Source organism: Vanessa atalanta, chromosome 17 (assembly GCF_905147765.1).
Source record: "Vanessa atalanta chromosome 17, ilVanAtal1.2, whole genome shotgun sequence".
Classification (NCBI taxonomy): Eukaryota; Metazoa; Arthropoda; class Insecta; order Lepidoptera; family Nymphalidae; genus Vanessa; species Vanessa atalanta.
In genome coordinates, this window is record NC_061887.1 from 5,545,047 (window position 1) to 5,564,471 (window position 19,425).

At 32.7% G+C, this 19,425-nt stretch overlaps 1 protein-coding gene across 2 annotated transcripts in view; it reads right to left on the reverse strand.

Moving 5' to 3' along the window:
- Positions 1–473: 473 nt before the first annotated feature.
- The window catches only part of LOC125070287 (thrombospondin type-1 domain-containing protein 4-like), a 146,617-nt gene continuing 127,665 nt past the window's right edge, over positions 474–19,425 (reverse strand). Inside the window, exons 8-18 of one of the 2 annotated variants that reach the window (XM_047680084.1) lie at positions 6,402–6,585; positions 5,372–5,532; positions 4,751–5,299; positions 4,403–4,669; positions 4,186–4,327; positions 3,934–4,109; positions 3,665–3,694; positions 3,502–3,544; positions 3,205–3,276; positions 2,169–2,291; positions 474–1,925 (exon numbers count right to left, since the gene is read on the reverse strand). In XM_047680084.1, coding sequence (XP_047536040.1) covers positions 2,185–2,291; positions 3,205–3,276; positions 3,502–3,544; positions 3,665–3,694; positions 3,934–4,109; positions 4,186–4,327; positions 4,403–4,669; positions 4,751–5,299; positions 5,372–5,532; positions 6,402–6,585 — 1,731 coding nt within the window. In that variant the 3' untranslated portion in view covers positions 474–1,925; positions 2,169–2,184. Of the gene's footprint in view, positions 1,926–2,168; positions 2,292–3,204; positions 3,277–3,501; positions 3,695–3,933; positions 4,110–4,185; positions 4,328–4,402; positions 4,670–4,750; positions 5,300–5,371; positions 5,533–6,401; positions 6,586–19,425 lie in introns of both variants that reach the window. The other variant, XM_047680083.1, reaches the window with a different exon arrangement.

The window sequence follows — 19,425 nt, forward strand, 5'->3', positions numbered from 1 at the left end:
ACATTAACATACAATTAATTGTGTAGAATTTCATCAAGTCATTTATTTTATTATAAACTACATAATTTATAAAATTGCATAACTAAGGAATAAAGTATTTATTATTTTTTCGATATATGTGTTCTTTTGAATTATATTATTATTTAATCATTTTAATATGTACAAATTTCATCTACATATATTTTTTGTATTGGGTGATATGCGTAGTACAAAAACAATACAAATCTTTGAGCTGCTGGTCTCCAAACTAGATAGTATTAAAGAGAAACAGTTTTCCTTCCATGCTCACAACTATCAATATTAATTTTAAGTGGACTACGGGTTTTATAAATAAATAATAGATAAATTTAATGTTGATAATAAATATGTTACGTTCTACAAACGATGATTGTACATGATTAAAATTTTATAAATATCTGTTATTTAACAATTGAAGAAAATATTATTTAAAGGTAAAGGAAAATAAAACAAAATTCGGTGTTTAAAGCTTAATATTTTTGTACGTTGTTATACGCGTTATTAGTACAGACAGAAATGCCGTTACATTAGTAAAACCAATTTAAAAATAAACATAATTGTGATGGTACGGTATAAATTATTGTGTTTGTTACCTATAACATAAATACTTACAGCCGGTAAATAAATGCGCTATACAAAATAATGTAAATATTTACATGAAATTTGCTATAAGAACAGCTCCACACGTAGAAAGGTTGATAATTGTTTTTTTTTTTAATTGTATATTTTAAATTAAGAATATGATCGATCGGTATATAAAACTGATTATAACATCTGTTTAAGTATAGTATGCATTAATTTCTGCTATTTTAACCTTGGTGACATTTGATTGTCACTTAACGATCCAATTAACCATGTGTGGCGCCACCTTAAGCGTCCATTTCTTTGTTCACACATTCAGAATCAATAAATAATGAACACAATGTTATTGTTCCTTAATTACATTTAGAAACATCATCTTTTAATTTATAATGAATACTATAAAACCCTAAACTAAATCGTATATTAAATTTAATGACTAATCTATGATATAGTTTGAATGGTTAACTAAATATATTTTATAATACATTTGTAGAAATCTCATAATTAATATATTTCAGAACTCAGAAAAATGACAGAGGCAAGCTTATACAATTGTGAACAAGGAATAATGTGCTTTAATGTTATATAAATATAATATATTTTCATGTGTTACATTCTCTTTCAATGGTATTTACCTTTAGTGACATCAGTTGTTTATTATTTTTTTAAATTAATTTATGGAAACCGGTAGGTAGTAAGAAATAAGTAGTCAACACCGCCCTCAGACATCGGTTCTGTAAGAAACCATCCCTTATATTATAGCCTTGAGCACTAAAATGTTATGTCATTTGCGCAAAGTGGCTCCCCCTACTAACCCAAACAGAACAATACCAAGTATTACTGTTTTGCGGTAGAATATACGTGTAGGTGACACCTACCCGGATGGGTTTACTCGAAGCCCTATCACCAGATTATTACTAATGATTCATGTCACGAGAGGCAAATACCATATTACGTCTATATCCTGGAGATCATAAAATTAATTCCTAACTTATAGAAATACAAACGATTCTTGACAAATGAACTTCTATTTATTATTATTGATAAAAATAGATTTAGATATATTGTAATATATTATTTTTTTACTATTAAATTGATAAGACGAAACGTTCATTAGCCTTATGTATAGTGAAACTTCTTATAATTAATAAGTTTTGAGTTAAAAAGCTATTTTCAATGTAGTTAATTACATTTTTATTTAATTACTGAAAGTGAACAACTGTACACACACATACGTCATTATTTGTATGCATGTAGGTATGTTCACTTTAAGTTCATTTGTATCACAATACTATGAGTCGTAACTCCTTTGCTTCTAACAATACCTGTAAGAAAAAAAAAAACAAAATTAAATTTAGGAGTAGAATAAAATTTAGAATAGATATTAATATGAACTTGGAAATTTAAAATGAAAAAGGTACTAGTGCAAATCCATATTATTAATCTCAATATAAAATTTAAATGTATTCGATTTATTAATGACATTCCATATTTGAAAACCGATTTAAAATAGGAATAATATATTTCTATACATTTCCGTTACATTTGATTAAATACGTTGAACTCACCGTGGTTGATTGCCGTTTACCGACCGTGGCAAGAATGGCAGCAGTTATCGCCATAATAGTGGTAGTGGCAGAGACGCGCCTGCACCGCTAGCGCGCAGTTGCTGAGCTTGTCCGCGCATGCTCCTGTGCACATAATATATTGTATAAGTATAATAATAGTATGTGACTGGATTGAGAGAGTATATTAATATCGTAGACTAGCTAATTGCGTTAAAATAGGATATAATGCATAAGTGTGTACTCTCGCAGGGCCGGACGGTAAGCTTAGGGGGCCCTGGGCTAACACAACTTAGGGGCCCATCTAAGATATATCTGAACGTAGACTTGAATTAAATTAATTGAAGGGGTTTAATTAGTTGCTGGACTCGCAGGGTTGCAAACCATACGATCTGTTTAATTTAATAAAGTTATGGATGCATTATCGTCTATTTTTGACTTTGACTTGACTTAGCTGGGGCCCCTTGAGTCCACGGGGCCCTGGGCTGAAGCTCAAAAAGACATATGGTAGATCCGGCTCTGTACTCTCGTAATCCCATGGAATGCTAATCCGTGAAGATTTGGAAATATTTCAAGCGCTTTAGCGCCTTATGTAGTTTATGTTAATACTGTTCTATATTGTAATATTTGTTTTATAAAAGAATTAAATCCATACGGCTTTAAATAAATACGACTTTACTATTTCGTTAATTATTTAAATATTTATAATTCAATTAAAACTAGACTAAAAATAACCACAATTTTTTTCTATAACGACGGACGAGTATTAAAGCCAGTTTAAAAAATAAATAGGTGGTTAATACTCTTATCAAATATAACTTTATTAAAATGCATTGTAATTTAATTTAATATTATAAAACTCTGGTACAAGAGAGATACATGTTACGGGCTAATTTTGAATTATATTCATCTTGACACGAAATATACAGCAGATGAAACCGCGTAGCAGTCTTAGTTATACACTAAAAGACATATGCAGTTTTACGGATTTTAATTATAAGTACGATACTACTTAATTAATGCAGTAATTAAAAGTTACCTTTGCTAAATGAGCGTTCTCTGACGTTCTGTGTGTTTTGGCTTTGGTGTCGCGTTACACGTTGTTGCGGATCTGTAATAGAAATATTTATTTTTCCTGTGAGAGTAAAAGTGACTACTACCTAGATTTTGTATAGCCCACAAGATGTATTTTAGTCGATATTTTTACGATTATATTTCAATTAAATTTGCATAGCCTTGCACAGAATATATAAAAATAGGTTCTTATTTTGATAGTAGTTTTTTGAGACTAATCTGCTATAGATTAACATAGTAACATATCTTGTTTAATTCCTACCTGTAGCCACAACGCTAATGGCGGGCTTGACGACCGGTCGCGTGGTGCAGCGCGCGGGCACGCACGAGCGGCGCGCGGGCGGGCGCACGCTCGCGCAGTCCGCGTCCCGCGCCGCCCCGCCCGCGCCCTCCTCGCCGCCGCGCGCGCACCACACCGTGCGCGTTTGGATACCAGCTTCACATGGACCGGTGCACTGAGCAAAATTCATTATTGTGTCAGATATATCACTTTTTCATCGGCAAAATTAGTATTTTCTAGCAGCTGCGTTGTTATTAATGCTACAATTATAATAATATACCTTATTTATTGCGTTGGTATTTATATGATGATTCATTGGCTTGCATGTGATTGTTTTGTTGATTTTTTGGGTTTCCATCTGGGTGCACAAAGCTTTAATTCCGGTAAAAAATGTTGATCTCTAATCGTACTAACCTCTCCCCAATCACTGAGATACCAAGAAGGAGCACAATTCCCTCCACACGCTCGTTCTGATTCAGGTTTGGTCGTTTTACACAAGTTATCACGAAGTCGTCTACCGTTACCACCGATGCAAATCACTCCTCTAACCTGTCGTCCACCACAAGCCGCTGAGCATGGTGACCAATCACCTAGTGTAAAATTGATATTATTAATACGCTTTAGTCTAACATTAAAAAAAATCTTTGTGTAAGATTTTATATTAACCAGTAAACCATTGCGCATCACACTGTTTCCTTAAGGAGCATGTTTGAGAAATATGAGGGGCTCGGTGAGCTGCACAGCCGTCAGGTTCTGCGCAGCGAACTGCACGAGACTGTACTCCACCTCCTACACACCAGCCTACACACTGTAAAAATAACATGAGTTACTAAATGCATAACAATGTAAGTTACTTCGATGGTTCTAAATGAATTATTTTTACCTCAGACCATTCCGTATAGAGCCAACCTCCAGCAGCTGTGAAGCTGTATTTGGGTTCATGTGTGAGGCTGATTTCATTATCCGATACGTTAGAAGCAAGTGATATTACAGGACCTTCACGGAATGTGTCAACTCGATCATTTGGACGAACTTGTCGTCTTGCATCAAGTCGGGGCGAGACTTCTGAGGCAGGTTTTCCATCACAGTTAGGAATTTCACAAGCTTCTTCACTTGGCGGCATAGGTAACGGACATTTTTGGTCACTTATCTGTAAAATTATTGTTTGTTACAATTTTCAAACAATATTCGAAAACTGTAGAATTAATGTTTATTCATCTAATCTACAAACCTTAGTAATACCTCGAGCATGATCTTGGACACATCCAACTATTCTAGTACGATGAGCCGGACCACACACTGGACATGGTCCCCATGCAGCAGCTCTCCATCTAGGGGGACAAGGAGCCACTCCACACCGTCTACGTCTAGATGCAGGTGGCGTTCCGGTGCAATGAGCTGGGGACACTTCACGATCTTCTTTACCATCAAGCTCAACACATTTAAACTTTCCAATTTGAAGACCACCTCCGCAAGTTCTCGAACATTGCGTGTATGATACAATTTTCCATACAAACTTCCTGTCACCAATAACGTTAGTGTCTAATTGATACTGATTTTCAACAGAGCTAAATTCTGGTTGCTTCGACAGGGATGGGCCTGATTTTTCTAAGGCTCTCGAGTGAGATTCAGCATTGTGGTGTCTATGGTGTCTTTGAATTTGATGATGAGTTTGCTCAGGTTCACTGTTCGAAGTTGGAATATCGTTACTAGTTTCATCTGGCAATGAATCCGTAAGGTATTCGTATTTTATGTTCGGATTTGGTTGAGTATATAGGACCTAGAAACAAAATTAGTTTTAATACTGTGTCAAAATATCGAATATTATATTATTGATTTGGTTATTCGTTACCATAATATCAACAGGGTGGTGAATAGGTCCCATCGCAAATATTTTGTCCAGACCAGAAGATCTAGAGTAAATAAATCGTGCGCCAGCTGCCTCATAAGTGCCTGGAGCACTGACAGCAAATTCGCCATTCATGATGTACGAGCCATTGGATACTCTTAGTGCTAAAAATAAAAAAAAAACGCCCAACGTTACTTTAACAATAATTTTCTGTTTTTATATCATTTATGTCTAATTGAGACGTTTATGTTTCGTTTCAAATATTTTATCATGTAGTTAATACGTTAAATGTACCGGTATTGATCTTAGTGTTTACGGAACAATCAGCGAATTGGTATCCTCGAGCATTGGCAGTGCGTCATGCAAATAATTACTCGCCAATTGTAACGGCGGCTATCTCCATTTATCTCACAATTTGCGGCGTAGGCGCTTCTATTGAAGCGATGCGCCAGCGGACTGTACGCGTGCAATTCCTATAAATCGATTCGACATCGATCTTTGCACTAGTGTACTCTTCATCTCTCTATTAAAATCTCGATTGACCCAATATTCGAGAACCAAATAACTTTAATAAAAATTGATACATATTGGCTGGCACTATTGTGACCGAAAGCTTTAATAAGCGGCCTTGGATCCAACATCTGCTCATTGCTAATTTACTACTAAGTATATCTACAATTGAACTAGTATGACCGAGTTCAATCAAACCTACCTCGAGTCTATGAAATTATTTCTTTAAATTTGACCTAATTTGTAATGATTTTCTTCATTAATTTGTCATGACCTAATCATAGATATTTCAACATACTCTATCAGTACTTGGACTGCATTTTATTGACACTTATTATATATCTCGCGCACCTGGTTATAAGGGAATTAACATTTGCATCTAAGTAGATAATAATAGGGAGATAGATATTTAAGATAATCGTTATGGAGCAAGAACTTTAAAGGTCTCATATCTGTCGGCTTATCTGATATAAAACAAAATGAAATCATAAGATAATAAAGTTTTCCGTTAAAAATGTGTTACCGATGTAATTCTCGCTGGTGACGATTTCTGAGACGTTGAGTCTGCAGGCGCCACGCGGTATGGTCGTCACATAAGAGTAGCCCAGGGGCAGGCGAGGCCGAGAGAAAAGTCCGGACACGAGGCGTCGACCGCATTGCATGTCGCGGTTAGCCGTCGTTGCCAGCACACCCTCGCGGCCTACCACCTAAGAACAAAAATACAGATATTAATAATTGATAGAAATAACTGTTTAATATAATCTTATCTTTGTAACATAATTTATGTGTAACGAAAATGATTTATTTAGTCTAGTTTAAAAATGTTATAGGTAATACAAAAAACCATGTGGAAAGAAACATCTCAAACTAAAGAAAAGCCTTAAACCTGAGAAGAAAATATAAATAATACTATTTTGGTAACTAGTAGCAAGTTTATGTTTGTTCCTAGCTTAAATAGCGTACACATCGCAATTTCTAAAAAAAAAACATTTATATTCTTACGAACATACATTCAAAAATGCGTATACATTACAAATACATCCTGAATGGTATAATATTCTTAATTATTGCTTTTATGCAATAAATTAAAACGAACCATTTGTAGATTTAAATTGATGTTCAGAATGTTCTTTAAATAGTAATTAAAAATAGACAACACTCATCATTTTACGCAAAATTATATTCGCCATGGTCATTCCCATGAGGTGATCTACGAACAGCGATGCAGGGTACGGATTAACACGTCAGCATATTACACGGATGTCGTCGGGAGACCGCCGGCATCGCGCAGTAATTATAGTAATATACTCGTAGCAATAAGTGTTCTTCTCATGTTGTATTTTATCCATATGCGAGTTATAAGTCGAACATTATAAATGTAAGAGTTTGTGTGTTGGGATGTTACAGGTTTCTTAATCACGCACGACAATGAACCATCTAGTATTTCGAATGAAACGCTATTTTTAAACTCCGATTAACAGAATAGGCGGAAATTTTGACCCCTTATTTGAGTTTAGTGAGAATATAAGAAACTGTTATGGATTATTATAAGGTTTTTGATAGTGTTATTCGTCTTTCTTTGTATTATTAAATTAATGCTATAATAATACTTTAATAGAAATATTTATATATGTAAAATTTAATGTTATGTTAAAATTCTTTTATATCTAACCTCATACGTCAATATAATAATTTTGAGCTGATCTATTCTACTGCTATACTAATTTGTTTAATAAATATTGATAATCAATTTACAAAACTCCATACCTAAATTATAAACGTATTTTTGTCTAGCTAACCAGCTGCGTTGGCTGAAATAATAAATAAAATGATATAAATATGTACATATTCATTCATTTTCAATTATATCACTTATTTCGGGGATTACCTCCTACACGCAAACACACAAATTTTACGTCTTTTATAATGTAATAATATAGTTATTATGTAAAGTTAGTTTTAATAGTATTTCATCCAAACCTTTGCAGATCGAAATAATCCAAAACTTTTACGTTACGTCTTAAGATTCTAAGATGTCTAAGTGACTAATTAATCAAGCTGATTTAAATTCATACGATATATTTATGTGTTAATAATTTCAATTTCCCGCTGATTACAATCTCATGTAATAGACATAATATTTAATATGTTACAAGGCTATATCTTAATAGAACTAATATAAAATTAAAATTATTTTAAATATTTATAGTAATGTTATAATTTTTATTTTCGTACACATAAATAAAACACTCGTTTTTGTTTCGGTCGGTATATTATACAGCTCGAACCAGAAAGGCAAGCTATAATATGCCTATATTAAAAATAGAATAAGCGCTTTAAAAGAATAATCGCTTATCAGATTAAATGGCATGTCTAATAAATCGTAGCTCTGTGGGCGACGCGATGATTGAAACATGATATTGGCAGGCGTAGCAAATGTCTACAATTTAAACTACACTCGCATTGACTATTCTTAAGCCCGCAATTTAGGATAATGATTCATAGGGCATTCTACCCGCTCATAATGTACAAAATATAGCAATTTTAAAATAGGAATTCCTCATTCGTCATAATATATAGGAATTAGTGAGAGTCGAAACAAAATATTACAATAACTGACACCTGGAAGTTTTGCAGTCACTAGACTATTAGAGAGTTGTACGTTTATTTATTTACAAGCGCTCCTTTTTATTTTAAACATTTTCATTTAGTAATCTATCTTATGGGAGTAATATTATTAAGATACAACATATCGTATCTAAATAATTTTGATAATGTTGTGTTTTTAAACTTGTCTGTTGAGGCACGATCACCCATAGACAATTAAATCCCTCGTGCCTGTAGTTACACTGGATCACTCATCCTTCTACCCCGAACACAACAATACTAAGTACTGCTGTTTTGCGGTAGAATATCTGATGATGAGCCAGACAATCTTGCACAAAATCCCTACCATCAAGTAAATGTTACTCTTCAAATGTCAAACAGTAAACGTGTTTTAAATATTTCAATTTTTTTTTTTTTTAAATGACTTACTATTATTCGAATAGAATATACGTGCAACAGTTACGAGGGACACGTCGTATTTTTATGAGCTACCTATATAAATGTTACCCACATTTACGAGTATGTTATTTTGGTATCAATATAACGAGAATGATATAAATTGCCTATGTAATATTTACAGTTAAAAATATATATTTTTATGAGAAGCACTTTATGTTCGAATACATTTAATATACGGTATCTGAAACTCGAGTAGGTTTATTTCTATATACATATATACTTGGTGGTAGGATTTTGTGCAACTCGGTCTATGACGGTACCACTTATCGTGTATTCTAACGGCAAGCAGCAACACTATTTTTATTGTTATTATTGTATCTCTGCAGACATCTTGTCCATGCTTATTTTATCTTCTTAATTGGTATTTTTTAATTGTATTCCTTTGTGCCAGCAATTATCATTAAATCATTCTTTTTTAATACTGTGTTCATAATATTAAATTTAAGGCAATACTTAGTGTTTCTTATTGTTGTGTTGATTGAACCTGTGGATCAGTGCAAATACGGAGTACGGGTATAGGGGTCATAACAACTTAGCTCTGGAGGTTGGTGGATTATTGACGTTGCCAGGAATGGTTATTATTTCTTATAATACCGATGTCTATTTGCACTGGAGTCATCTTACCATAAGGTGGCCCGTTTGTAAGCCCAAGTAAATATTTGAAAAAATATTTATGCTAAGATTTATGTTTGATAAGTACATACGAAATTTAAACAGCAATAGTTTTTCTAGAGAAATAAATTCTAATAATTAAATTTAACTAATTTAATTTTACAATCACTTTCGTACATAAGCTTTGCACAATCTTTATATGACAATCAATCCGCACCAGTGAAGTCGTGGTTTTAAGTTTTTTTTTTTTTATATATTTAATTTTTCGTTTTAATTTTGCGATATCCATAAAAAACAATTATTTTATATTATTTCCTACCTTTTTTTTGTTTTTACATAATATTATAGTCAAATAAAATCTTTTTTTTTATATAAATTCAATCTAGTTGCTGATGTACCCTTGTTTGAGTACTTATGTGTATGGCAGACGTATATGTAACCAGGTGAAACCGCGAGGCATAGCTAGTGATATCGTGTTATTAAATCGATTGCTAATTGTTGTAACCTTGCAAGCTGTTGATTCTAAGTACTCGTGTAGGTATATCACAAATTCGGCATTCGAAAGATTGATTTTGATCTTGGAATGTGAAAAATTACAGTTATTGACTTTCGACATTGAATATATTATATTATATACATAAAAAATTGTCGTATATTTTTTTGTAGGGCCAAGCAAGTGTCGTTATAATCAGAGATAAAACATCTACCAAAAACGACTTTTTCAAATAACGGCATTTTTTCCACAAACTCCAGCAATGAGTCCAACTTTTGGAAGGTTTTTATTCATTAAATCATCCTAACTGGGTTATTTACTCTATTGTAGGTACATGGGCTAAAAAAAGATCAAAATTTGCAAAAATAATCTAACCGAGTTCAGATATAACACGCAGTATTATTCACCAATTGAATATGTACGATGAAGTAATCTTCGATTCCCCAATAGTTAATTACAAACTAAATCGTAAAACAAAAAATAATCTGACACTCATTACTCGAAATTACCGTAAAAGTTTAAAAGTCGATCTAAAGTGATTACTTGGTGATAGGGGCTTATTTGCAAGCCCGTCTAGGTAAGTACCATGTACTCATCAGATATCCTACCGCTAAATAGCAATTCATAGTTTTTTCGTGTTCCGGTTTGAACGGTAAGTAAGCCATTGTACCAACAACAGCTTAAACATGCACAAGGGACATAAAATCTTAGCTCCTATGGTTGGTAGTAAGTTGATAATGTAAGAAATGGCTTAAATTCCTTTTAGCGCCAATATATATGGTACATAGTAACCATTTACCATCAAGTGGCCTATTTGCTCGTCCACCTATCAATTACATAAAATAAACCGCAAACCATTATGTTTTTCATAAATTAAAATGTTTAAATGATACACGAGTCTCCTGTTCTGCGTCGAGTTTTGTTCTAACAGTCCAACCCCACAGGTAAAAATAGCAATTGCTACATACTTCAGATATCGAACGAAATCGTGAAATGACGTGTGTTAATGTCATACACGAATGTTCGAGAATAACCATTCCCAATATTTATATTTTTATTAACGAACCCTGTCGGCACCACTGAACGCCATTAAACTAAGAATTGAATTATTAACGAAGTTCGCTTGTCAACAATAAAAAACCGAATCGCTCGAGTTCATCAAATCGTCTTAAGATAGGAACTGTGCTGAACTTAATACAGAAATAGTTACTAAAATCCTTAAGAAAAAAATATACCCGATCGTCCAAAAAATGAATGTCCATATACAAACGAATTGAGAACCATTTTTTTTGGCTGTAAAAAGGTTAGTATAAAACTTATATATACTGTACATAATACCACATATATTTTTTCATGCAGAGTAATAAAATAAATAATAGGTGCACAATTAAGGTTACAACTGTTAACCAGTTTATAATTTGTTCAATTGCTTAGTTAATAAGCAAGAATACATAAACATCTTAATAATCAATTATAGTATAAAGATAATCGGCTTCAAAGCTTACTAATTATATCTAACTATGCGATCTCAATTCAATCACAGCGGCTAACAGTACCTATAAAATAATAAAGTTATTCTGATTACTTAACAATCGTAAAATACACGTATTTCAAGTTTAAAGTTAGTGTTTTATACTTAACAGTAACAGAGGAGCTTATTTTTGTAATAAATAAATAAAACTAGAAATACAAATAAATGTGTTAAGGTTTATGTTGAATCTGGAGTTAAGCATTATTATTGTTAATTTCTACAGTTAACACAAGTTAAGCCCGGTTATTATTTTGTCCATTTAAGCCTATGAAAAGATATGTAAAAACATTATTTGATTTTAGTAGGCTTTCATACTTGTGGTAAACTTGGTTCAAACCAGTCTTAATAGGTACAAATATCAGTATTCTGCCGCTACACGTGAGCCAATGAACCAGTGTAATTATAGGTACAAGGTACATATATAAGAAATTAGATACCATGGGTGGCAGAGTCTTGACAAACTAAGAGCTCTGACTATGGGCTAAGCTATGTATGTGGTACATAAATAAAACATCAGAATTTAACATTCTAAAAAGATTTTTAAAATTCGAATTAATTTGAATTTGAAAATATTAAATCCCATCTAATATACGTTTTAAGAATCGTGTGACAAAAACATGTGTATACAAAGTCAATAGCAAGATGCATATGGCAATGATTACGTCATTTCGTAACATTCACTGTGACACTAATGCGTGTGGAACATTAGTTGATAGTAATGTCAATTTTATGAGCCGAATACAAGATAACGACGTCTAAATCTCGTATCGAACGACACTGGAAACGAATTAATCGTTGAATGCAAAATATTTTTTTTTATTACGCAAACGTACAAGGCACCGTTTTGATTTTAGTTTTGTGACATTCTTGAACAAATAATATCAAATGCGACGCTGATAACGTTGGTTGTTTTAGGTTGTTCTTATTTGCTTTAATGTATATATATTTTTAATAAATGTTTAAAAATACATTTTTTAAATGTTTTGTAAAATCTATTGATGTTCTCATTGCAGTGTTGCCTGTTTTTATAACAGGGGACAATTACCTACGTATATCTTGTATATTCTGTCATATTCAGATTGTTTGTTTTAACGTTGCGTCTCGTTGTATAAATAAAGAAGCTCTTGTTGTTCAGAACACGTGACTGTAGCTCAATGTAAACAATCAAATTAATTACTTAATATTTATTTGATAAAATTCTAGTTTTGACTTAAATCACTATATAGGAACGAATACAGTCAACAAAACAATACCCAACTTTTAAGTATCCGCAAAGAAAGTCATGGTCAAGTTAGTAGCAGGTGCTGTATCTGCTATATTTAAACTGCTGAAAAGACTTTCATTGATTGGCTCAATTAGGCCATTAGGTCATTTACCTTTGACTAATTGGCAGATTGCGCGCTGCAACTAGCTTGATGCCAAAACTATTAGACTATTCGATTTTGAATAATTAAAAACAGAAATAATGGCTATACAATCCTAGCCCGGGATTTTTTTATATAATTTAAAGAACAATATCAGAAAAGACAGTGATGTGATTAATTTACGTGTAACGAGATTTTACATGATGATATCAACCGAGGAAGAGAAGTGTCGGAAGACTTAACGGCACGTAAACGGCGTATTCCGCTGACACGAGGAATTAGAACAATGGAGCATCGCATTACAATATTGCAGACTTGGATTCCCTTTAGCTGTTAGCTACTAGGTGTTCCCTACGACTCTGACTTTATTTTTTTTTTTTAAACACTCACACATACACACATGAAACATACATTACATAAACAATGCGGCAATCGGAACTAAAATCTGTTTCTTGTGAGTGTCGTTACACTGGATCACTTACACTTCAAAACGGTAGTGCTGCCTGGCGGTAGAATATTTGATAGGTTGTACCTACCAAGACGACCTTGTTCAGAGCCCTACCACCAAGTACTATTTATGACATCATGCAATTTCTCTACCGCCGCTCTCTACTCTCTTTTGGGGTAGTGTTGCATATACTATACAGGTACGTTAAAACTATAAAAGGTGAAGTAAATTTATTGTATTAAAAAAAAAAACACTTTTTTATTATTTTGGTTTTCTTAAATTATACGATTTTCAATAATTATTCCGCGATTAGTCCCGCGAATTTTCTATATTATTTTCTTCTATAAAACTCGTATTTTTTAGACTATTTCTATATAAATATGCCAGTTCTATATTAATTGCCATCATTTACAATGTTAGAATCGTGAATTTAAGTATTTCATCGAATAATAGAAAAGACCATCCATAACATATATTGTGAATCTTAATCCAATCAAAACTCTAATATCACCACATGTTGGCCTCTAGAGAAGCCAAGACGTTATCTTCAATTGTTTAATTAGCAATAAAATAAGAATTTAAGTTTTTTTTTAATGGTGTCAACTTCATTATATAACCAAAGCCTCTATAAACAAAAAAAACTTAAGTTTGTCTTAATTAGATAGCCGGCATAACATAAAGAAAGTTTATAATCACAGTGTGACGGTTCTGAGCTATTCTTGTCGATTGATGCGAGATTCCAATCAACGTCAGTATGAAGGGTAGGTCAATATTAAGTGTCAGATCGTAAAACAAGTTAATGAAACGAAAGCATCTGGGTTACAGGGAGCTAAATGATACGCCCCCATATAAAACCCACTCGTAACACTTCAAATGATTCGAACGGAGTATTTAAACGTTTCAAATATTCATGCTGAGATCTTACGATAGTGTGACACGTCGTAAGATTCTTATTTTTTAATGTGTTAGGAAGGTAAATAAGCTTCATTGTAAGTGGTTACCCACCCACAGACACGTAAGGCTAAAAGACCAGTTCAAATGCTTCTCCAATCATGAAATCCATGATGATACGTCTTTTGTACCTTTAATTATACTGACTAAACCCGAATACAGCCATGGACAATAATAATAATGACAGTATTTGAGCTTCATTAGCCAATTTCAAAGACTAGTGATGACATCGTAGGACGTATTACAGGGGACGAGTGTGCGCATAAACTTAAGTACACTCCATATACAACTCCCCTAATATTCCACCAGTGACCTGTGCGACACGATCAGATACAGATCAGGTGCAGAGAAGCGTCTTCTCGATTAAGTGAAATGTAAACGACTGCTATTGAGAAATAATTAATAGCCAAACTATTAAAAACCGACCCGGGAGTTTCGGATATGCGGTCATGTAATGGAAGGTAATGAGCGGTAACGGTTGACTCTTCACTATCATAGATCCAGTTCCGTTATTGCAAAAATAACTACATTCTGCAGCAAACTTTAAACTTTCACTTGTGCGTAAATTTCTATTTTATACTGTATATAATCACTTGAGGTTGTTAGTAGTGTATAATATAATCTTTTATAGATTATATAAAATAGAAATCAACGCAACACTTTACGCATAAAATAAGCTTGACGCTTTTAATGTTAAAATACTATTTAATGATGGTATAAAGAGTTGCCGTTAAACTAAAGAATATTTTTTTTTATCTAAGAAAAAATAAGCGTAAGGTACAGTAACTGCTTTTAAATGTCCTATTGATGGGCTTCAGTTCACCTCAGGTTTCACAGCCAACCACGAGATAAACTGTCAGCACAAATAAAGTTCGTGAAAATAGTGCTAATCGCTAGTGGTTGGTGTGGGTTGCCCGAGTTTGACCACCTTACCCCGAGAACCCCCTCTAGGTGTTGGAGGCCCGCATAGGCGGGCCGACCGTCAGGGCGTCACGGTAGCATGCGCAAGCGATCCCGTGGCGCCTGCCAAAAGACGGAGAGGGTACCGCTGATTTTTTAGTGGGTAAACCCGGCGCACCTGGGCGCATTCGGCGTCCAGGGCTCCGGGGAGTCCCACACACCCCCCCACCTTCCATCACGTGGGGGAAGCGCGTAAGGCGTTTTTCCAGCGAGAAAAAAAAAAAAAAAGAATTTGACCACCTTAGATCTTAAAATATTAAAAATAGTGTATTATTAAAAATTATTTTCAATTAATTATATATTGGTAAATTTTAATTCGAATGCTTAACTTTGTTTTTAAAAACAACTAATAATACCTTATGGATATATTCATTACCCTTTTTCCAAAACATTGTCAGAAAAGTCCTGCCATTGTCTGTCGAAGCTCGTTACTTTTAACTTCCTTACACATTATTTAGGTCTCAATGACACTTAAACATTTGCTGATTCATGTCTAAGAATAGATGTTGATTCATCGTTTTCCTTAAAAGCGTGAAACTTCAATGAGCTATTTTCACGAGGAATCAGCTGGTTTATTAGACGTGCCTACGTACGTCTTTATTACTTTCAATTGTTTGTCGTTTATGGCAGAGCTGAGCTTGAGCAAGGTCGAAACGTTTAGGGCATGCAATTTAATGCATACATAACAAAGAACAATGTGTCACTTTAGCGAAATATAGTCTTTAATATACATTGGAAACGAAATCACAAGCTCGCTGAAATATAGAATGGCACGCGACAAATCATATAATTAAAACAATAGCCGAGCTATTATAAATTACAACGAAGTTTCATTTATTAGTGCAACTAGTCCAGTCGTTGACTTTCCATTATCATATACGATGAGGTTCACCCGGTTTGTATTATAAATTTACTAGCTCCGTGACTCCCTCGGCTCGGATGTAATTCCGCAGTCTGAATTCAGCGTCATGAAGCTTGAAATATTCATCAATACGTCAAATTGTTCGAGAGAATCTCAGCGGCAGTTGGTTCATGTCCGTCTAATTATACGAAGGACATTTCTGGAAGACTTCAATCGTGATAGCTTTATGTATTTGTTTTAAACGACTTCAATCAGATATCTAGTTAATTGCTTTCAAGAAATAAGGGCATTGTGATCATTTTATTGTCAATTTTGTCGAGAGAATCGAAAATAGAAGGCGTACAGGCATTCAGCCTAATAATTAAGTTAATGAACAAAATTTAATAGAGTACATCGTATTTTTGAATAATTATATTAGGTATGTTCTACAAATGATATAAAATAAGTATTTAATATGACAACAGACTATGTAAACACCGAACAGAATGAAGACAACTGGGTCGCATCGTATTTATCGTGAAACACAATATTAGTCATTAAATAGCGCAAATATGTAAAGTATAACAATATGAATAATTATGTAATAAGTGCATGGCCACGTTCCTTGTTGAAATGATTTATTATGAAACATTACCTTAGAAATAGTTTATCGTTAAGACAATATACGTAATAACGGCTTGTGAATGTCCCAAAATTGGACAATGGTATCCTTTCCTGCCGATGTTTCTTCGGCTAAAATTCATACTTTCTAACCACTGAGTTATCTCGGCTTTAAGTAAAACTGAATTCGTATACTACAAATAGTTTTAGAAATATTTTTCAGTTATTATAAAGTCGTTCAATATAAAAAAATTATCGCGCATAAAAAATTACAATAATAATATATTTTTTAATTATAATATAAATTATTAGTAACATATTAAATATTATTTCATAAATAGGTATTCAATGACTTAAATTTTAAGAGAATAGTCGTTACAGTATTGTTACTCAACTGTAAATGGTCAACGACCTAAGATCGAAGACAATAGAATTGCTGACAGCCCTTTTTAAATATTGTTTTCGGAAATAATTTAAATTCCATCGATAAATACGTGTTGCATGGAGATTATATAGTTACGAAATGCCTTGTATTCTTCTTTTGAATGTCATAATACTGATGAAAGAAAGAGATAGTTTGATGTTTAGATTTTTCAAGTTAATTGGTCTTTTAATAGCACATTGAGTGGTTCGAACCGATTACAATACTTTATGTCTAGAATAATTCTATATCAAGTGATGAAAAAGTCGACAAAATATTAAGTACTCTGACAAACTTAAATGGGTACACTTCAATATCAAAGGTCTTGGTTTACAATAGGTTTTTTTATTTAGCCCAAAATTTCTCATTTGAGAAATCTTAAAGGATAAATATTATATAAATCTAATTTATATACTTCTTAGTACATATGTAATTAACACTGTTAAAGTAAATGGACAAAGCAAAGTATTGAAAATTTACAGAGCGTACGTGAGATCCGTTTTAAAGTAAATATCGCGATTGAGGTGGCGCCAACATTCTTTATTAAATATAAACACAAAAATATAGTTAAAACAAACGACATTCGGCTCGTAAAATAATACTGGGTAAATGCTTTATAACCAGCGTGGCGTTTGACGATAATGTTGATTTCCTGGTACTAAAAATGAACTGAGAATTTCAATGCCAAACTTTACGACCGGTAAATGAGGCAACACACGTAAAAAATGCTCTTGATACTGAAGGATTTCTGAAAATTAAAATCATTGCTTTGATTTATCCTTTACTAAATAAAATTAATTGACGTGGAATAGTTTGGATTGATTTATTTTAATAATTTGCTTAGCAAAGTTAATAAGAATTTTAAAATACTATACTATAAAAGACTTAAGTCGGTCTAATGGAGAGAAAAAAACAAAACTGTTTGGGAAAAAAGTAATAAAATCAACTTTGTAAATAACAAAGTATATTCATTTAATATGATTGCAAGTTCCTATCCATGCTTAATAAAAAATATCTACATTTATTTTATTTTATTTGCTTTACTTTATCATAAAATTATAAAATTGATTTATAATTATTTTTAAATTAATAATACTTATTATTATATGAAATGATAAAGATAATTAAACTTATCAGGATTAAGTTTGTCGCTATCTCGTTCTTATTTATTGTAGTGAAAAGGGATAGACTTTTATTTTAGTAAGCATTTATAGGTTGTATAGAATATAATCAATATCAATGAAAAGAAAGGCATACAATTAATGTTTATTGATCGTTCAAAAAAGGTGTCAAATACAATAAGGCAGTTGACCCAAATTGACAAAATACGAATACGCTATGACGTTCACAAATTTTCTAATCAACACTAGGTGACCACAATGATTTAAAATTGAGCGTCTAGACATGATTGCAATTTGCTGTGATTTACACGTAACGAATTATTGTCGAATATATTTACTTAAACAGAATCGGTCTAGTTGTTAAAACATGTGAATTATAACAGCGGTTGCGGGTTGCAACTGTTAATTTTTTTAGTTTCCATGTGTTTATTTTTTTTTTTAATAATAAAAAAAGTAAAAACTAATTTCACTTACTACCTTCGTATATTGAACGAAATTACGTCACACGTGTTTCATCGAAACTTACTCTAGAACTCTTGGCTCAGTAGATAAATATACTAAAAAAATACATCGAACGTTTTCATTTTTTAAAAGTTTTTTTTTTTTTTATTACATCACTGTCATTGTATAAATCTTGCAACTAGCACAATCCACGGCTCGGCAAATTTGCAAACATTTTTGAGTTATCTAGTTTATTATTTTGTTTTCATAATGTTAACATAACAATGAAAAGGTGTTTTACATACAATAAATATATACGCTATCTATCGATCTGTTGTCGTTAAAGCCTATTTGCATAATATTTTAACACTTCTACTTGTTTCAATATCAAATTATAATGGAACAAGGTTAAAAGGTACTAAGCGTGCTTTATGTAACACGTCAGTGCACGAACTTGATAGTACCGCCGCTTATGTTCGAATTAAACAGGACTCCGGGTCAATCACGATCCGGGTAGTGTAGATAAGCCAGATATAGACCTGCACTTTTAACCTATCACTTAAAATATGTGAAATATTTTTTCAACATTAAACTTTGTGTTTATATCAGTCATGAAAGTGTTTTTATATCGATGTGGAATGACTGGTTAAATCAATTAATTCATATAACGAAAACAC